The following is a 17,227-nucleotide window of genomic DNA, read 5'->3' as shown; positions in this document are numbered from 1 at the left end:
GAAGAAGAAACCTGCCCGAATTATTATTTCCGGGTAGCACTCCCCCCCCTCAAAGAACAGTTCCCCCAATCCAAAGAACGTTTCCTCCCCTCAAACAAATCTTTTTATTTGACAATGTTGCGAGGTTTGGGCTCTTGGTTAGGTTTTGAGAACCCGGTGGATGCCAATTCGTCGGTTGACGCCGAGGAGGAACAGCAGAAGCTGGAAGAAAAAGTGGTGGAAGCTCAAAACGAGGTAAACAAACAACAACCAGCAGCTGATGGCCACCATGACGAAGGAGGACAAGATGACTTGGAGACGAATCAGGAACTCAATAAAGGACTTGGCGGTGAGTTAAATTATTGATTAGATATTAAATCACGATTCCCCAAAAAATCACATGATCAAATTAGCAGTAACACCTTTTATCTTAACGCGAGCCTTGTGTTTGTATGTTTGGGATGACGCAAGTGTCGTCTGTGGCAATGATTCAAACAAAATAATAAGTTCGAAAAACGTGTTTACAAAGCGCTTTGATAAAACACATCCAGATTGTAATGCTCGTATAAAACAGAATCAATAGAATCTACCAAGGCACATCACATCAAACATTGGCTATATCAGTGTCGTACTGATGAGCTGAGATGACGTGATGCATTATTATGGATCCCGCTTGCGTTCTTGGCAGGACACGCCCCACTACATGGCACCATCAAGGCAATCGTGCCTAAAGACTAAAACTAATAAACTCATTTTTTCCACGATAGTTTTTTTTTTTTAGTTGACATATATTGCGTCTCGCCCTATCTTTGCTCTACTGCCACCTCCACTTTTTCCTGTCTAGATTTCATCTTCAGTTTCGCATCCAACGCCACCAAGAAGCTCTCTGAGTCTGTGGTAGTGACGGCACAAAACATCAAGAAGACTGTCGAGGAGGGAAAAATTGACGGAATCATCGACAAGGTGCGCTTTTGCACAATTTTTGTTGTTGTTCTTATTCTTGTTATTATTATTTACCTTTCTTCCTTTGTGTGCAGACCTTCCTGGGAGACTTCCAGAAAGAGCAAGAGAAGTTTTTACAGGAAAAGAAGTCCAAAAGATCAGGTAGAATATTGTCAATATTAAGAATATGCTTTGTGAAGTTGAAATAGATGATAGAAATTTTCTGAATACAAACCTTAATTTTATGATGTTGATTTCTGGTGTGTCCAGAAGCAGCAGTGCCTCCATGGGTGGGCTACAACGAGGAGGAGACCATCCAACAACAGATCCTGGCCCTCTCAGCTGTGAGCTACTTTTTTTTTTTTCCCTCAAGTACCAATAACGACTGTATGCCTCATTTGATAAATGTGATGTCTCCTCTCATGAGGACCCATGAAATTAGATACACAGTTAGATGTTGTGTTCCACGTTCAGGACAAGCGTAACTTCCTGCGCGACCCCCCGGCTGGCGTGCACTTCCACTTCGACATGGGGCAAATGTTTCCTCTGGCCACTGTCATGCTGGAAGAAGACCAGCTGCTCAACCGCATGCGCTTTGACCTGGTGCCCAAACAGTCAGTGCCTTCACATTTCTCAGGAGCCCCCATCACGTATGTTGGCGTTTCACTGTTTTTCTTGTTTTCGATTGACAGCGTGAAGGAGGAGGTGTTCTGGAGGAACTACTTCTACCGCGTGTCGCTCATCAAGCAGTCGGCGCAGCTGACGGCGCTGGCGGCCCAGCAGAAACAGCAGCAGACGGCGGGCGACGACGGAGACGATGCCGTCTCACCCCATGATGTCATCTTAAAGGGTATACACGATAGGCGTCACGCTCATTTGCATATGTGCAAATCCTCATCGGTACTTTTGTTTTATTGTCCTCATAGATAACGTCAGGCCCAAAACGCCGCCTGTTTCCATCGGCGACAAGCAGCAGGTAGGACGCAAGACTCAGTTTACAAAAAAAAAGTTTCTTTTGGACATCATGGCTTTTTTTTTTTTCTTGTAAAATATTCACGGCAATCCTCAATCAGGTTCTTGATTTGCAAATGTGGTCCCTCAGCCCGTTCAGGAGGAGGACTTTTCCATCTCCACCAGTCCAGGCGTGGCAGAATTTGTGAGCGACGCCTTCGACTCAGCCGCCATCGACCACGAGGACCTGCAGAAGGGAATGGAGCAGCTGGTGCTTGACATGAAGGACAGCGCTCCCCAGGCTGATGGTTGGTCCCAGTTGTTCCATGTCAAAATTACTTTTGTGCCAGATGGGCACAACAGCCACTTAAAACTAAGAAATGACTTCCTAAATCAGCACCGCCCTTTTCCCGTCAAGATAAAACCCAGTAATTATGAAGTGACGGTGCAATAAAGTTGAAATATTTATTTGTGGGGGGGGGGGAGCCACACACACATAAATTGTAGTAGTGGTAATATCGTTTGGAATGTGACATTATTGTCTTCATGGCAGAAGAGCAGTCGGACTGGGAAAAGGAGCTGCAGCAGGAGCTCCAGGAGTACGAGGTGGTGGCCGAGTTGCAAAACCCAGACGAGCAGTGGGACCAGGAGATCGAGGAGATGCTACAGGCGCACGACACCTAAAGCCTGTCACGGTATGGTCGTTGCTCTCGTGTATAAGTGGACGCTCAACCGTGAACGTTTTCCGGATGACCATCGAGCTGAGATTTTTTTATATTAGCAAGAATGCCTGGTCACCTCTGCTAGGAAATGATGTAATGGCAGAGAAAGGACGCTAGAGGGCGCTCCAACGCAAATAATATTAACTGAGTAGCGTCGTAAATGAAACTTTTCTGTCCCTTTTTTTCCTTTCTGTACAGTCAAAACGATTTATTAGTTATTAAACAGACATGTGAAGTATAAAGTTGGAATATGTAAATAAAAACTTTAAAAAAAATCATCATATTTTCAATAGGCTTGTTTTTATTCCTGTCACTAAAATTAATCACATTAATATATATATATTTTTTGCTATTTTTTTACTATCCCTCTTGCAATCTACTTAGGACTGCAAAATTTGCAAATTGACATTCTGATTGCATTTCAAGTCTTTTAGCATTAAGTCGTAAATATACAGTAGGACTATTTTTATTTTTCAAAACTTGTCATGGAAAGTGAATAAAGTCTGCAGCCTTCATGGTGACTAAGTGGGCATGGAATGACGGGGAGGGGGAAAGGAAATAACCGACGGAACCGGCACCCTGGATATTTTGTTTTGTCGAAAGTCTGTAATCACAGCCAGTGAGACATCAGACGTCCCGGACATGTTGCTGCCTGTTTTGAAGCAGACGCTCCCCTGATGACAAGAAAAAAAAAATCAATGCCTCAAAGCTTTGGTCGGACAACGTAGATCAATGCGGCAAGATCATAAAAAAATGGAAGCTCAAATATCAAATCTGAAATGTTTAACACGACAAAAAAAATGCAATCCTTTGTGATTCAGAACACGATTCTTGATTGCATTGTAGCAGCTGGGATGAATGCATTTATTTTGCTTCCTGTTTTTTTATCACGCCATCGTGAACCCTTTCAACCCCTCAGCTTTGCATTTGGCCACACTGTTACCATGGCAATCAAGCCACCTACCCTGTGGGTGCGTGTGTGCGTGACAGTTATTGCTTGTGTTGTGTGTGCGTAACCATCTTTTAATAATGCATTAGGACCTTTTGGTCCGTGTGTGTGTGTGTGTGTGTGTTTTCCAGACAAAGACGACCATGGAGAGCAAAATAAAACCGGGAAAGATAAGCATACGCTGCTATAGATTTTTATTTTGCTTTTCTATTTTTTTTATAGGTGTCATGAATTATTTGCTGTATCGTGGGATTTTGTGCTGATTGTTTCCATTTTCTCATTGGTTGTAGCGCATGGGAATGCAGGGTGGGAACCGCTTCTCAACACATCTCACATAAAATGATGAAAGTTGCGTTGCGGTTTTACATTTCCTCTTTTTCACACTTAAAAGGGAAACAGAAAGCACTTAAGGAAACGATTCCCACACACGTTTCAAAAAGTCTTCCATTCAGAACTGTATTTTTTACTTCCGTCTTGAGATATTTTGATGTATCGTGTGATGACTCTGTCACTGTAGATCTTGAAATGACTCATTACGATTATTATCGCTGTCACTTGTCTTTAATTTTTTTTTTTTTTTTTTTGGTAGAACTATTTTAAAAACCATGTCCTACTTTTTGTGCATTTGTTTCTTTGCACAGTAGCAATGAGCGCACGCGACCACACCACGTTTCATGGCTCTTATGCATATTTGGGCCTCAAATGGCACATGTGGTTTTGAAGTGCTCGCATTTTCTTCCTTTACTGGTCCCTGTTACAAAAGGACCAAGTACCACACAAGAGATGTGGGCACAATTTAAAAATAAAACATTGATTTTGACTTCCTGTCTGTCCATCGCTATAGCAACAACATATTACAGTGCCAATGTTTATCTACCAAGCCACTCAGTTGTTTTGAAACTGCGATATACCTTGGATCAGTCACCCAAAGTCTCCTGGGATAGGCTTCATGTCACCTTTGACCCCATTGTGTTAATATGAGCGTGATTGCTAGTTGGTTTTAGCATGCTGACCAGTCAAGGCAAGTCAGCTGGGATATGCGCCAGCTCACCCGTGACCTTAAGCGCTATAAAAGATGGATCGTTGAAATGAGATCCGGGTGGGTTTGCAAAACCTGGACGATCCAGAAGGCCGCTATCGGGGGCCAAGGTGAAAGCCGAGGAGGTGTTTTTTAGTCTGTGCTGGGATTTGACTGGAGTTCAGTCAAGCGTTGAGGGATGAGGGTGCATATCAGTCGTACATGTGACGAACAGCTCTGTGGGAAGAATGTGCACCTTGCTTTGCTGATGAGTCACCTATTAAGGTCTGCCGCGGTTAAAAGTTACGTCTTGTGGCAACCTCTGTCTTCTTACTTCCTTCTTTCTCATGCTTTTATTTGCACGTTCCCAAGTGAAAAATACGCCAGACGACTGTTGAGGGGTGAGACGAGGGGGGGGCCAGATCCTGCTGCAGATGAGCCCACACCCACAAAAGCAAACACCAGGTGCTTTTTTTTTTTTTTTTTTTTTTTTTTTTTTAAACTCATGTAGTGGAGCGACTTTTTAAACATGTCCCAGATTACAAGCACCTCACACAGACATTACAGTGTTGTAAAAAAAAAAAAAAGAGTAAACAAGTTGTTGATTCTCTGCTGTGGTGTCACTAAGTCCTGATGGGCCATAAAGTATACTGTAATGTAATAAAAACATTATGCCCTTCGAAATTATAGCCAATGCAATTCTCACGTTTATATAAAATAGCATTTTAAAATGTAGACGTTTTGACGAACGTTTTTTACAAGCGACAACAGCACAGTTAAATGGCAACCGCTTATGTCTGCTCTTATTGTGATAGTCAAACCGGAAACTCTTGTATGTATAATGACACAACAACGAGCGACTCCACCTTGAGACCTCGCGGCACGCTGTCTGACAAAACTGACGCCGACCCAGGACGGTGCAATTGAGCGATTACCTTACCGTGCCTACTCGGTCAAATCGTGACACTTCCGATTCCATAAAACGTCTTCAATTTTCAGCACAGTATTTTTTTTTTTAGATATATTTTGTGATAGAGAACAACAGGTGGATACGAGTCGAGTCTTTCCCAATTTCTCCCGTAAACCTGCTGTGGCTTGTTGGATGGACTGAATCATTGTTGGAACGGTGAGAGCGCCAGAATCGGATAAAAATCGGATAGTTTTGAACCGACTGTTCGAATCAGGATTTCTATGTTTTTTTTCTTTTTTGAAGGAACCGTTTTTTTCTGTGATTGTACGTGCCCAAACTCCTTGGGGTCTACTGGAGGTTGACTGCTTACTGAAGAGGTAGGTTTTATTCTTTCTGCGATGTATTTAACATTTTTTTATGGTAAATGTGTTATGTTGTTTTGTTGTTGTTGGTACGTTGGGATTATATTACGTTTTCTAAAGATGAAAGTGAAGGTTGGTAGTGGGGGTTTCTAAACTGAGGGTGGAAGCAGTAGACAGCTCCAACATTTTGTTTTTATTTGTATATATCAGGAGTCTAAACTCTAACTGTGTCTATCCCAAATTATTATGTCATTTCAAATTCATTTTACAACTTGGTTTACTGGATTTGTAAGAAATGCACTCTGGGAAATTGGCTTTGCAGCTCATAGCGACATTTCTACATGTTTTTCGTTCTGTAAAAGTTTAGGAAAACCCCAAATTGCCATAAATAAGTGTTGTGACAATAATAGCTCATTTTCACCTTCATTTAACCTGGGTATAGTTGAAAAGGAAGGCACTTGACTTTCACGGTGCGGTTTCCTCGCAGTGGGGGAGCAATCAAAGGTTTTCACTCGCACTGAAGGTGTGAAACAGGGGTGTCAAACTCTTTTTTTTATTTTTTATTTTTTATTTTTTTGTGGGCCGCATTGTCGTCATAGCTTCTTTCGGAGCGCCATTATGACTGTCAACCCAAATAAATGTATGAGCACCTTCATCTTATATACAGTAAAAGCTACAAAACAAACTGACAAATAACTCGTTTTCAAATCAGACGAGTAAAAACTGGTCAAATATAATAAAAAAAAGTTAGGATTAAAAGTGAAGACAATTTGCAATTCTAGTAATGGCACGAATTTGATGCACAATTTGTCTTTGCGGGCCACGTAAAACGATGTGGCGGGCCGTATCCGGCCCCCGGGCCTTGAGTTTGACACCTGTGGTGTAAAATGTCCGGCTCTTTAAAGCCACAAAAATTTTTTAGCTGCTGAAATTGCCTCAACAGCGGGTGCTAAAACAAGATAAGAAGAATACAGGAGAATTGACTTAAAATATGACACATAATTGGTGTGCAGGTGCACTGACAATAAAAAAAAAAAAATTGACCCGATTCCAAGCGGAAGCGAGAGATGAGGTGGGCTTTGTTTCTGAACCCACTGAAATGCAAATAATGCAACCAACATGTGACTCAGCCCTTTGTGTTGACTTAATTTTGCATAATGAGGAATAGAAAGCCCCCAGGTGGCAATTTAAACCGCCTGACCCCCCACCCCCAAGGTGACAGCCTAGGGTCTATGTGATGAAGTCCATTCATTTGTGCCGTTCATTGATTTATTCACAGCCCTGACAGAACCGTCCTCCGTGTTCCACCTGCTCCTCCATTTTCCTTAGCCTACATCGAGACACATGGATCATCTCCATGGTGATAGCAAGAATGCGACGTGCACCCACGCACACACTTGCATAGCCTAGGGAGCATTCTTATTTTGCAGGGGCTTCACTTTGAGCCTGTTTTTTCTCACACCAACTCTTTCATGTGTTGCAAGTCCCCACAGCCGAAGTCAGGATTTGAGCGCTGCCGTTTCCGGCCCACAAATGTAACACGTCACGTCACATCTCGGCTTGTGTCTGCATGTTATCTTGCAACATTGTTGCACGGTGCGATAAAAGAAGTTTGCAGATCAATGTAATTCTTTGGCTACGGCACAGGCAGGTGCGCAGGCATTATTGAAATAAAGCATTTAAAAAAAAAAAATAACTAGCAACGTGAGGCATTGTGTATGCAAGTGGTGTTTTCAAAAAATCAATGGGTGAGCGCCTGGAGTATTGACAGTGTATCGACATGGTGTTTCCATGCATCCTAATGAAATGTAAATTCAATTGCAAGCTTAAAAGGTTCAAAATGACCTGCTTGATTTGTCCAAATTGGGATATGATTCAGAGAATCTTCTGCAGAAATTCTAATGAATGACACCAAATAACAACATTGGAGAGTTTTAGCATTTTTGTGGGTCAGGAACAGATTAATGGCGTTTCCATTCATTTCATGGGAAATGATGATTTGAGATGCAGGTGCTTTGAGTCATGAGCGTGGGCACGGGACAAACTCGACTTGTAAGTCAAAGCACCTCTGTACTATGAAAGCACATCGTTGTCGTTTGCCCTGTTCCAAGCTACATGGTCCGACAATGAAGGGTGAGCTTGGTGCGTGGGTGTTTTTTCACTCGCCTTTCAAACAATCCGAAGTGGCCGGTGACCTTTGAGCCTCGTTCACGCAAGCTGTCAGCGCGGCTCAGTGGCGGCGAGACAACAAAGAGCGCCTATTGTGCTCATGCGCAGACACGCTGACAATACGGACCGATGCAGACGGGCCGGGCTGTCAATAGGAACGTGTCTCAGTCTCCTCGGCTCACGTATGTGCACTGTGCCGGCCAGGAAATGGAGGTCCAAGTCATGCCACAAGGAAATTCTCAGGCGGTGACAACACGGAAATGATGTCCCGATTTGTTTCTCTATTGTCATTCGTAAAAGGGAAAATATCACATTTGCATAAAAACAGGCAAAAGGGAATCATTAATGTTGTACATTTGATGTTTTAAACACTCATGTAAAAACATTTTTGGACCCGGCCCGTTTGTTTTTGTTTTAAAACTCAATTGTAGCTCACAAGGTTTTCAATTCAAGTGGTTTTGTCGCCTCGGCTGTTTCCCGTGACACACTGCAGTGTTCCACGGCATGACTCATACTCGAGACGAATATGATGCCACAATTTTTACCGGAAAACACCTTCTGATTGGCGTAAAGGTCAGAGGTGCGCGTCTCGTCGCACTTGAACGCTCGAGTCGGTCGCGTGTTTCGGAATGAATGTAAAAATGCAGACTGTCTGTTTCTGTAGACTCGCATGAGCTTGGAAGTGAAAGCAGAGAGGGGGGAATTCTTTGCCTCAAAGGGGCACGAACAATAGCGTGTGTGTGTGTATGTGTGTGTGTGTGTGTGTCTGTGTGTGTAAGGTTGTCCTTGTGCAAGTGTGGACGTCTTTGTACGCCGTGTGTAATCCTTGTAGCTGTCGATGTACACGTTAAATAAGATCCTGTAACTTGATGAATTTGATATTTGAGGTAAATCTTTCAAAAGATGTACCGTAATTTTCGGACTATAGGTCGCACCGGAGTATAAATCGCACCAGCCATAAAATGCCCAAAAAGTGAAAAAAAACATATATATGTATATAAGTCGCTCCTGAGTATAAGTCGCACGCCCCCCCCCCCCCACCCCACCCAAACTATGGAAAAAAACGCAACTTATAGTCCGAAAATTACGGTATCTTATTTTAACACAGTTTGACGTTGCAGTGGAAACAGTTTCCACATTGTTGCAATAAAAATGCTGATGATTTCTTTTTTTTTCTCCCGCGATGAAGAATCGTGACATTGTCCAAATTATTTGTTTATTCTTCCGGACATTTTCATGCAAGCCGACTCGCGCTTCGGGCAAGTTGCTGCGAGAGATTTTCACACCCTTTTTCCTGCGTGTTGGATATGTAGACAGTAGAGCGTTGTGCCGCCGGGGACATTGCTGGCTGTGTGCTTTGGGCGGACCGACACCCATCTGCTGCTTCATCAATTGCTACTATAGACAAGTTCATCCTCATCGGGGCTCACGAGAATGGCGGAGGATGCCGGCGTGAGTCATCACCCGGAGAGTGAACAATTGGAAAAAATAATGTTTGTTTGTTAGGACACGGGAAAGCAATCATGCCTTAATGAACTGAAGCGGTCCACAGAAACAAAACAGAAAGTTTCACCTTTTGATCATCTCCAAAATTGAAGTTCGAAAACCTAGTATCAGACTCAGACTTGGGTTTTAACACCATCTAATTTAAAACAATTAGCATTCCTCGGACTTGAGTTCTCCGTTTGTCAGGTATGCATGTCAAGATAAGCGTGGCTGCGGTTCCTGTTTTATGATGTCAAACTGGTGGTTTCGTCTGCTCTCCAAAAATGATCACGTGCGTCTTCAGCAGCTTGCCGGGCCGGCCGCACCGCAGACTTTTCGTTCTTTCTAAAATGTGACTTGGCGCACCACAAGGCAGACTGTGATGGAGCAATGGAAGGGAAGTGTGGTTGATTGCTCATTTTCACATGACATTAAATGTGTTTTTTTTTTTTTTTTTATAAAACAAAAAAATATTTTGCTATTATTCCTCCAAAAGTAGAATCTTTCATATTTTATTAGGTTTCAGGTTTTTTGGTAATCTCTTCCCGCTTCATTCTGAAGCTCTGTCTAATTTGTTCCATTCCAGTACTTCCTGAAATGGCCCACGTCCGTCCCGTCACTCTTCTGGGTAGAGAAACATAAATCTGCCAGGGGGGTTAAAAATAAAAAGGAAATCGTTCGAGCGTGCGTGTGTTCAAGTGGAAGAGTGTTTCCATTGATAAGCTGCTATTCCTCGATAGCCCCCCCGCCCCCCCCGTCATGATAAAACGCAGACCTCGCGATAAGAATTGTATCGTTGTAAAAACGTTATTCTGTCAAAGCCGTGCAGCCTCGAGATAAAGACTAGCTGTTTGAGAGTGGCTGGAGAAGGAGTTCACATCCTTTGTCGTCGTAAGTCGCTCGGGAGCTTTATTCCGTGCCCCATTTGACATTTCTCTTTTTTTTTTTCCCCTGTCACAGATGAAAGGTCAAATTGCCAAGGGTGTGGTGGCATTGTCCATCTTCATCTTTCTCCTCTCTAAAGGTAAGACAAGCTGCCTCCTCTTTTGTTTTCTGCGAACTTTGACATCGATGGTCTTGTCTCCGCGTAGTATCGTGCGACCGGGATCTCCACTTTTGCGGCATCTGGCGCCACGGCCGACGTCCGCTGAGCCTAAGCTTCGACATCCTGCCCGGCTGCGGTCAAATCAGCATCGCGGCCGACGAAAGCTCCCTGAATGTCCGCGGGCGAATCGCGGCGCAGTGCCAGCGCTCCGGCACGCACCGGCTGGACCGCCAGACGCTCGACGAGGACGGAGAGACGCACTTTTGTCTGTACTGGGAGCCGCTGCAGGATCAGTTGAAGTTACAGGTGACGAACGGGAGCGGCTGACTCAATTTTAGCAGGCACAGATGGAATATTATATTTCAATTTACCGTATTTTCCGGACTATAAGGCGCACCGGACTATAAGGCGCACCTTCAATGAATGGCCCATTTTAAAACTTTGTCCTTATATAAGGCGCACCGGACTATAAGGCGCACCATTAATGCATCATGTCAGATTTTTAATCCAAATCAAATCATTCTCCATTTTATCTTTTCTATTTCAACTTCAGATCCAACAAATTACTTTATAATCACAAAATAATAATCCATAGTCTTCTTGATTCATGATTCATAGTCTTCAGCGGGCCACTTATGATTGATTTCATGACATAATGCTTCGGGCCAGTTTAAATTGAGGAATTTGGTCCATATATAAGGCGCACCGGACTATAAGGCGGCACTCTCAGCTTTTGAGAAAATTCAGGTTTTTAGGTGCGCCTTGTAGTCCGGAAAATACCGTACTTACTTTCTCCGTAAGATCGCGCAATTTAATTATATTTATGTTCCTTAATTTTTTTTTCCTCCTTAATTGATTTAAGTAGATATAAACTAAAAAAACAAAATAAAATCAATACGTACCAATCCTAGATTTTGTGCAAATAGTAACATAAAAATATAAAATATAATTTTGTATTAAATTAAAAGTGGAAAAAGTGATTCAAAGAACTATTGTGTGCACATATTGTTGAAAACTAGAGTTCATCTATCTGGTTTTGTTTTCCGTCGTTGCGTGCAAGTGAAGTGGCCACATGACTCATTCCACACTGTTTTGCTTTGTTTCACAATTAACATGTTGTCATCAGTAACAACATGCAGAGACCTCATCAAAAGATGCAAACCACACGTCAGCAAAACAAAAATGGGAATCCTGAAAAATGGATGTTGACTCACAAGAGGTTGTTGTTGCCGCCAAGGTCGGCGAGAGGAACTTCACCCTTTGCTGGCCCAGCGGCACGCCCGACGACTGTTGCACGTACCTGTCGTACGGCTCCAACGCGCCCGAGGCCGCCTACGGCATCGCGGACGGGATGATCGAGAATGACATCACCACCCGTAAAACGCTGACGGCCTACACGTTTAACGGCAGCGCTGTCAAATGCGGTGAGATGCGGCCGCTTTTTGTTTATCAAGCAATGTGCAAACCGTTTTAATAAAACCTTTTGTGTTTTTGTAGCCACCTTCTGTCCCAAGCGGAGCCATGGAGTCGCCCAAGTCAGCATGTAATTTCCTCCCTCCATTTCCTTTCGTGCGCCTTCACGTTTTAAGTATCACGGCAGCTGTTTTATGTGAAAACACTCGGCCGTATGGTTTGCCTTTATAGGTGTATATTTGGAAACCTGTGTGGCAAAAATATCAAAAATAACCTGGCCACCTTTGGGAAATGACAGTGTGCAGCTAAAATGACAGTGTTGCATATGGATGTGTTTATGTGCACAGGACTGCCCAGACTGCTGTGGAGCCTCTGTGTGCCCTCAGCTCGGAGCTGGAGCTCAAGGATGATTTCCGAGGCATTGATATCAACTCGTCTGTGAGTCACACACGCAAAAAGTCAACAAAGCATTTGACGCATCCGTGAATGTGACGAGAATATGACGAGTTGTTTGATCTGAGTAGTCGCTATAGTGCCACTATTCCACGGCCTGCCCTTCTGTGCTATAGCGCCCCCTGGTGATATAAATGCAATTGGCAGCAAGTTAGCCTCGTGATAGATTTCTTTAGTAAATGGAAGCAAATTTGTGTCAGCATCTAGTTTTAAGTGGTATATGGAAAATAATGAAAATGGATGGATTTAGTATATTTGTTTTATATAAGAAAAAAAGTTGAATGTCAGCTTTGATTATTATAAATATTAACAACTAAACAACAAATTGATCTTGATATTTAAAAAAAATATTTTGGTATCTTTATTTTCATTATTTTTTATATTTATTATTTGTAACTACTATATTAAAATTTTGTTTCATTTGTTAAACTTAAAAAAATTGTATTTTTATTTAATTATTTATTCATTTTATTTCTTTTTTTAATTAGTTTTAACTGAGAAAATTCATATTTTATGTAATTCTATATCTTCATTGTGTTTTATTTTTTTAACTCAGATTTAAATTGAAGTCATTTTCACCTTTGTGTTTGTGTGCTTTTTTTTTTTTTTTAGTTACCCTACTAAATATGTATGTATTGTTTCTCAGCATGTGGAAGGCATGACCCCAGAGCCCACCATCCACCTCCCCCCAGCTTTGAAGCGAGCTGCAAAGAACAACAGCAGAGTTGTCTACACCTTCTTCAAAAACAACTCCATGTTCCAGGTGAGCCCCGAGGATAAGATACCACCGTAAAATGACATCCGCCGATCAGTGTCCACATTAACATGGGGCCGCTGTGGAATGTGTGCGTCTTTCAGGTGGATCACGAGGAGGTACGGGTTCTTGATGACGTGGTGGAAATCTCCGTTGAGAACCAAGTCATCCAGAACCTGGCTGAGCCAATCAGGATTGGCTTCCATCATGACGCCATCCCTGTAGGTTTGCCACACAATAAGAAATAGTTTTAAATTGCTTTCCTGTGTCAAAAAAAACTGCCTACTTGCATCTTAATAATAAATAATAATAATAAATAATAATAATAATAATAAATGTTTTTTTTTTCTCCCACCTTCGTTCCAGAAAGCACATTCAAGGAAGTGCGTCTCATGGGACACGAGGAAAGGTGGGAGAATCTTTTTCACTCCATTTGCTGTATTTCCTCACATGCTGGTTGACTTGTGCCACAAAATTCACTCGTAAAATTTTGACATTAAAATATTATGTTCTTAATTAAAATACAAAAACTCAATTTGGCCATACATTTTTTTTAATTAATTTTATGTGTTTGTAATTAAAAATACAAAACTCAATTTGGCCATGATTTATTTTTGTGGCTCGGCTGCAGCGGTTTGAAATCATGCAGTAATACACAAAAATGTGAAAAACAAAATACATGATAGTGTAATATATTTTTATTCTATACAATTTCAAAATAAATATACATTGTAAAAATAAATAGAGCAAACGAATGCGTCTCCTCCGCTATTTTCGGAAATACTGTGTGTCCGTTATCGATTGAGTCTTCTGTGTGTGCATGTAGATCCGATGAAGGTGAACTGGTCGGTGGAGGGTTGCAAGACGCATCAGAGAGGAGCGAAGCACACCGAATGCCTCTGCGACCACCTGACCTACTTCACAGTGCTAGTGGTGAGACGTTTGCATTTATGTACTGTTTTGCATAATATCCAAATATGCTTACTTGGGGTACTTAGAGATCCGTCTGCTTGTCTACAATAGCAACTGGAGCCTCGCCCGGTGCGCCACCTGCTGGCTCTGACTGTCATTTCATCTCTGGGCTGCATCGTGTCTTTCATCAGTGGCATTGCTCTCATCGTCTTCCTCTGCAGGAGAAGGTCACTTTTTATAACGGGGGCGTTCAAAGTGGTGTGTGAGAAGGAATTAGAAATTCTGATTCCACCCTACCCTCCATACCTCCAACAGGCGAGCTAAGGATCCAGCCACACCCATCCACCTGGGCCTGGCCGTGTCCCTCACCTTCCTCCACCTGCTCTTCTTCTTCACCGGCGTCCTGGCCAACGTGGGAGGTCAAGACCTGTGTGTCATGATAGGTGCCGGCCTTCATTATGCCCTACTCAGCACCTTCTCCTGGATGGGCATCGAAGTGTTCCACACCTTCTGGATGGTCTACATGGTCTTCAGACCCTCTCCGAGCCTCTGCGTGTGGAACCTGCTCGGCTTCGGTGAGTGCGTCTGCGTTCACTTGTCTCAAAGCCAGCTCGAGTGATAGCTTTTAACTCTGAGTCATTTCATTTAAGTTCTGCCTGCCGTTCCCGTCGTTATCCTGGTGGCAGTCGGCGACATCTACGGCCTGAGGCAGGTGGCGTCGACTGAAGACGTAGGCAACCCGTACTTGATGTAAGCCTTCATTCATAATTATTATTTTTTTGGTCCTTTGTGATTTCATCAATAGTTTATCTCCCCGATTGTGCTTCCAGGTGCTGGATGAAGCTCAACCCCAAATCGTTGCTGGCTCAACACCTCACCAACAGCACGGTGCTGGCCGCGCTGGTGTCGGCCGGCCTGCTGATGCTCTTCCTGGTCTACCGAGAAATTCGCACCCGGGACGAGTGGCGAAAGAACCAAGTGGCCTTTCTCAGCATCTGGGGCCTCAGCTGTCTCTACGGCACCACCTGGGCTCTCGCCTTCCTGGAATTCGGACCGTTCTCGGACTTTATCATGTTCCTCTCCTGCATCCTCAATTCCTTCCAAGGTATTTGACGATATAGTTGTGAGGGTTTCTTGTTTATATGAGGCCCAGATTTTGTTCTTTAGTAATCATCACACTTTTCCTCCATCCTGGCATGTTCTGTGCAGGCTTCCTGCTGATGTTGAGGTTTTTCATGCTGGAGTGGATGCGCAAGCACGCGGTGAGAATCAAAGAGTCGCCCGCCAAGGCGTGTCACATGCCTACGTCGCCGTCCACCATCAGTCAGGAACCTCTGGAGCCGCTTTGTTCCAGCTCTTGATGCCTCCCTCGTTAAAAAATCGACACTCAGGTAACTAACACCTCCACGCCGGCCCGGAGCCTGGATCGAATCTTTTCTTGAATACCTAGACTGGCTCTAGTTGTAGTTTTTGTCTTTCTTTACTCTAAACTGGAAACTCATTAAGCTTTATTTCCAGACAGATGAAGGTTTACTGCACTGATATTTTCTCTTGACTATTTGGTGAATTAGAAACCATTTCTGCTTTGGACCTTAGCTAAGCTTTGATTATTTTTTTTTTTTTTTAATTTTGTACAGTTTTGAAGTAGCACTTTAGATGTTGTGTTTTTTTATGACATCCTTGTGTGGGAAATCCTGTTTTGTTCAGTTGTCTGTCGACAAATGCTTACTGGCCAACGGAGTATCTATTTAGAAAAAAAACATTTGTATTGTCTTAGTTTTTTAATCACACAATTTGGAGATACTTCACTTGTTTTCATGTTGTTAAAAAGAAAATACTGTATCCCCTCTTATAGTAGCTGGAGATAATATTTACGTAACTGTGGGATCTTACGGTACAAAAGGCCCGTTTGAAGTTTGGTTTCTTTCTGAAAACTATTCCCTGGTCCTAATGAAATGCCTTTTGATTCTTTTTTTTCCCGCTAAATGGAATCTTTCAGCGTACTTTGAGAAAAATCAGTTTCACTTTGCTACATGACATTTGCGAGGCAAGCCATGCCTGAAAAGTTTCGTTAGAAATGCTCATTTTGACCAAACTCAAAAACATGCCCAGAATGGTATGAAAATTGCTCCTTCATTCTTTTTTTTTTTTTCTTTTTTTTTTTTTTTTTTGTAAAACGAATCACCCAATGCCGGTTCCACTTAACATAGACATAACTTGATTAGTTATTGACACTGCTTACGGTTGGGGGATGGAAACTCCTTTAATGACCCCCACTTCCAATTTATTTTCACATTTTTGAACTATTAATGTGTAAAGCAACATCATTTAATACTGTGAAGGTAATTACGGACGGTTTGTTGTCGCCCTTCACTGCAGGTTTGTATTTGAAGTGTGCTGTCGAATAAAATACGGGTTGTTAACGTTGCTGTTAAAAGGGAGATCGATGATGTGAGTTATGACATCATTAGCATTCATCAATCATTATTATGATAGCACAAAATGCAGGCTACTGTTTTGAAAGAATGGTGATCATGCCCCCAAATGGAGCAAAGACTGAGAGTACATGTTGTTCACATATCCAAACAAGGGTTACACATATAACAGGAAGAGCTCATTATAATCATCTGCTTTGAATTAATCTTCTTGTTGACACAGCCAAAAATGTGAGTTTAGTCCGTTTTAATCGAAATTGGCGCGGACAAGAAAGAACATGAATAAGCCGAGCAGAAGAAGTTTTTGTTTTGTACATTTTGAAAGTATGTCTCGCTCTCTAACTTGTTCATTATAAACCGTGACATAACAAAGTCTTGTTTGGACTTGTAAATTTAATTTGACACGATGAAGTGGTATGTTTTTGAGTCCAATTCTGATTTCACGTTGAAATTAATGTGACCCACCAACAAACCAAGTGTTTTCTTAGTTACTGTGACAATTGCACTTTTGTTTCTGTATCCTCCACTGTATCGAGTCTAAAAATAAATACTTTTGATGATAAATATGTGACATTTGACACAATTCTTTTTCACCCAAAAACAAATGTTGATATTGTTTCCTGGAATTGTCGCTGACTTGACAGCAACCTCTGAGTGAACTTAAGTGTGTGTTATTTTTACCCTCTGCTTTATCAATACTGTCAACTACAGCGGACATGCCATGATAA

At 42.4% G+C, this 17,227-nt stretch overlaps 2 protein-coding genes across 2 annotated transcripts; both read left to right on the top strand.

Moving 5' to 3' along the window:
- Positions 1 to 18: 18 nt before the first annotated feature.
- Positions 19 to 2,872, top strand: syap1 (synapse associated protein 1). Its single transcript, XM_061275855.1, has 9 exons — positions 19 to 328; positions 824 to 942; positions 1,017 to 1,083; positions 1,192 to 1,265; positions 1,396 to 1,535; positions 1,614 to 1,771; positions 1,848 to 1,897; positions 2,024 to 2,180; positions 2,426 to 2,872. Exons 1-9 carry the CDS (start codon positions 115 to 117, stop codon positions 2,554 to 2,556), a joined length of 1,110 nt encoding a protein of 369 aa, XP_061131839.1. The 5' UTR covers positions 19 to 114; the 3' UTR covers positions 2,557 to 2,872.
- Positions 2,873 to 5,392: 2,520 nt separating this feature from the next.
- adgrg1 (adhesion G protein-coupled receptor G1) lies at positions 5,393 to 17,063 on the top strand. Its single transcript, XM_061275823.1, has 16 exons — positions 5,393 to 5,687; positions 5,775 to 5,848; positions 10,448 to 10,511; positions 10,579 to 10,838; positions 11,770 to 11,956; positions 12,030 to 12,075; positions 12,293 to 12,383; positions 13,045 to 13,161; positions 13,257 to 13,373; positions 13,519 to 13,561; positions 13,979 to 14,085; positions 14,176 to 14,291; positions 14,380 to 14,639; positions 14,715 to 14,814; positions 14,895 to 15,169; positions 15,274 to 17,063. The coding sequence occupies exons 3-16, from the start codon at positions 10,448 to 10,450 to the stop codon at positions 15,423 to 15,425; spliced, it is 1,935 nt and encodes a 644-aa protein (XP_061131807.1). The 5' UTR covers positions 5,393 to 5,687; positions 5,775 to 5,848; the 3' UTR covers positions 15,426 to 17,063.
- Positions 17,064 to 17,227: the final 164 nt, after the last annotated feature.

Source organism: Syngnathus typhle, linkage group LG4 (genome assembly GCF_033458585.1).
Source record: "Syngnathus typhle isolate RoL2023-S1 ecotype Sweden linkage group LG4, RoL_Styp_1.0, whole genome shotgun sequence".
NCBI classification, from domain to species: Eukaryota; Metazoa; Chordata; class Actinopteri; order Syngnathiformes; family Syngnathidae; genus Syngnathus; species Syngnathus typhle.
This window is presented reverse-complemented; position numbering and strand designations above follow the sequence as displayed.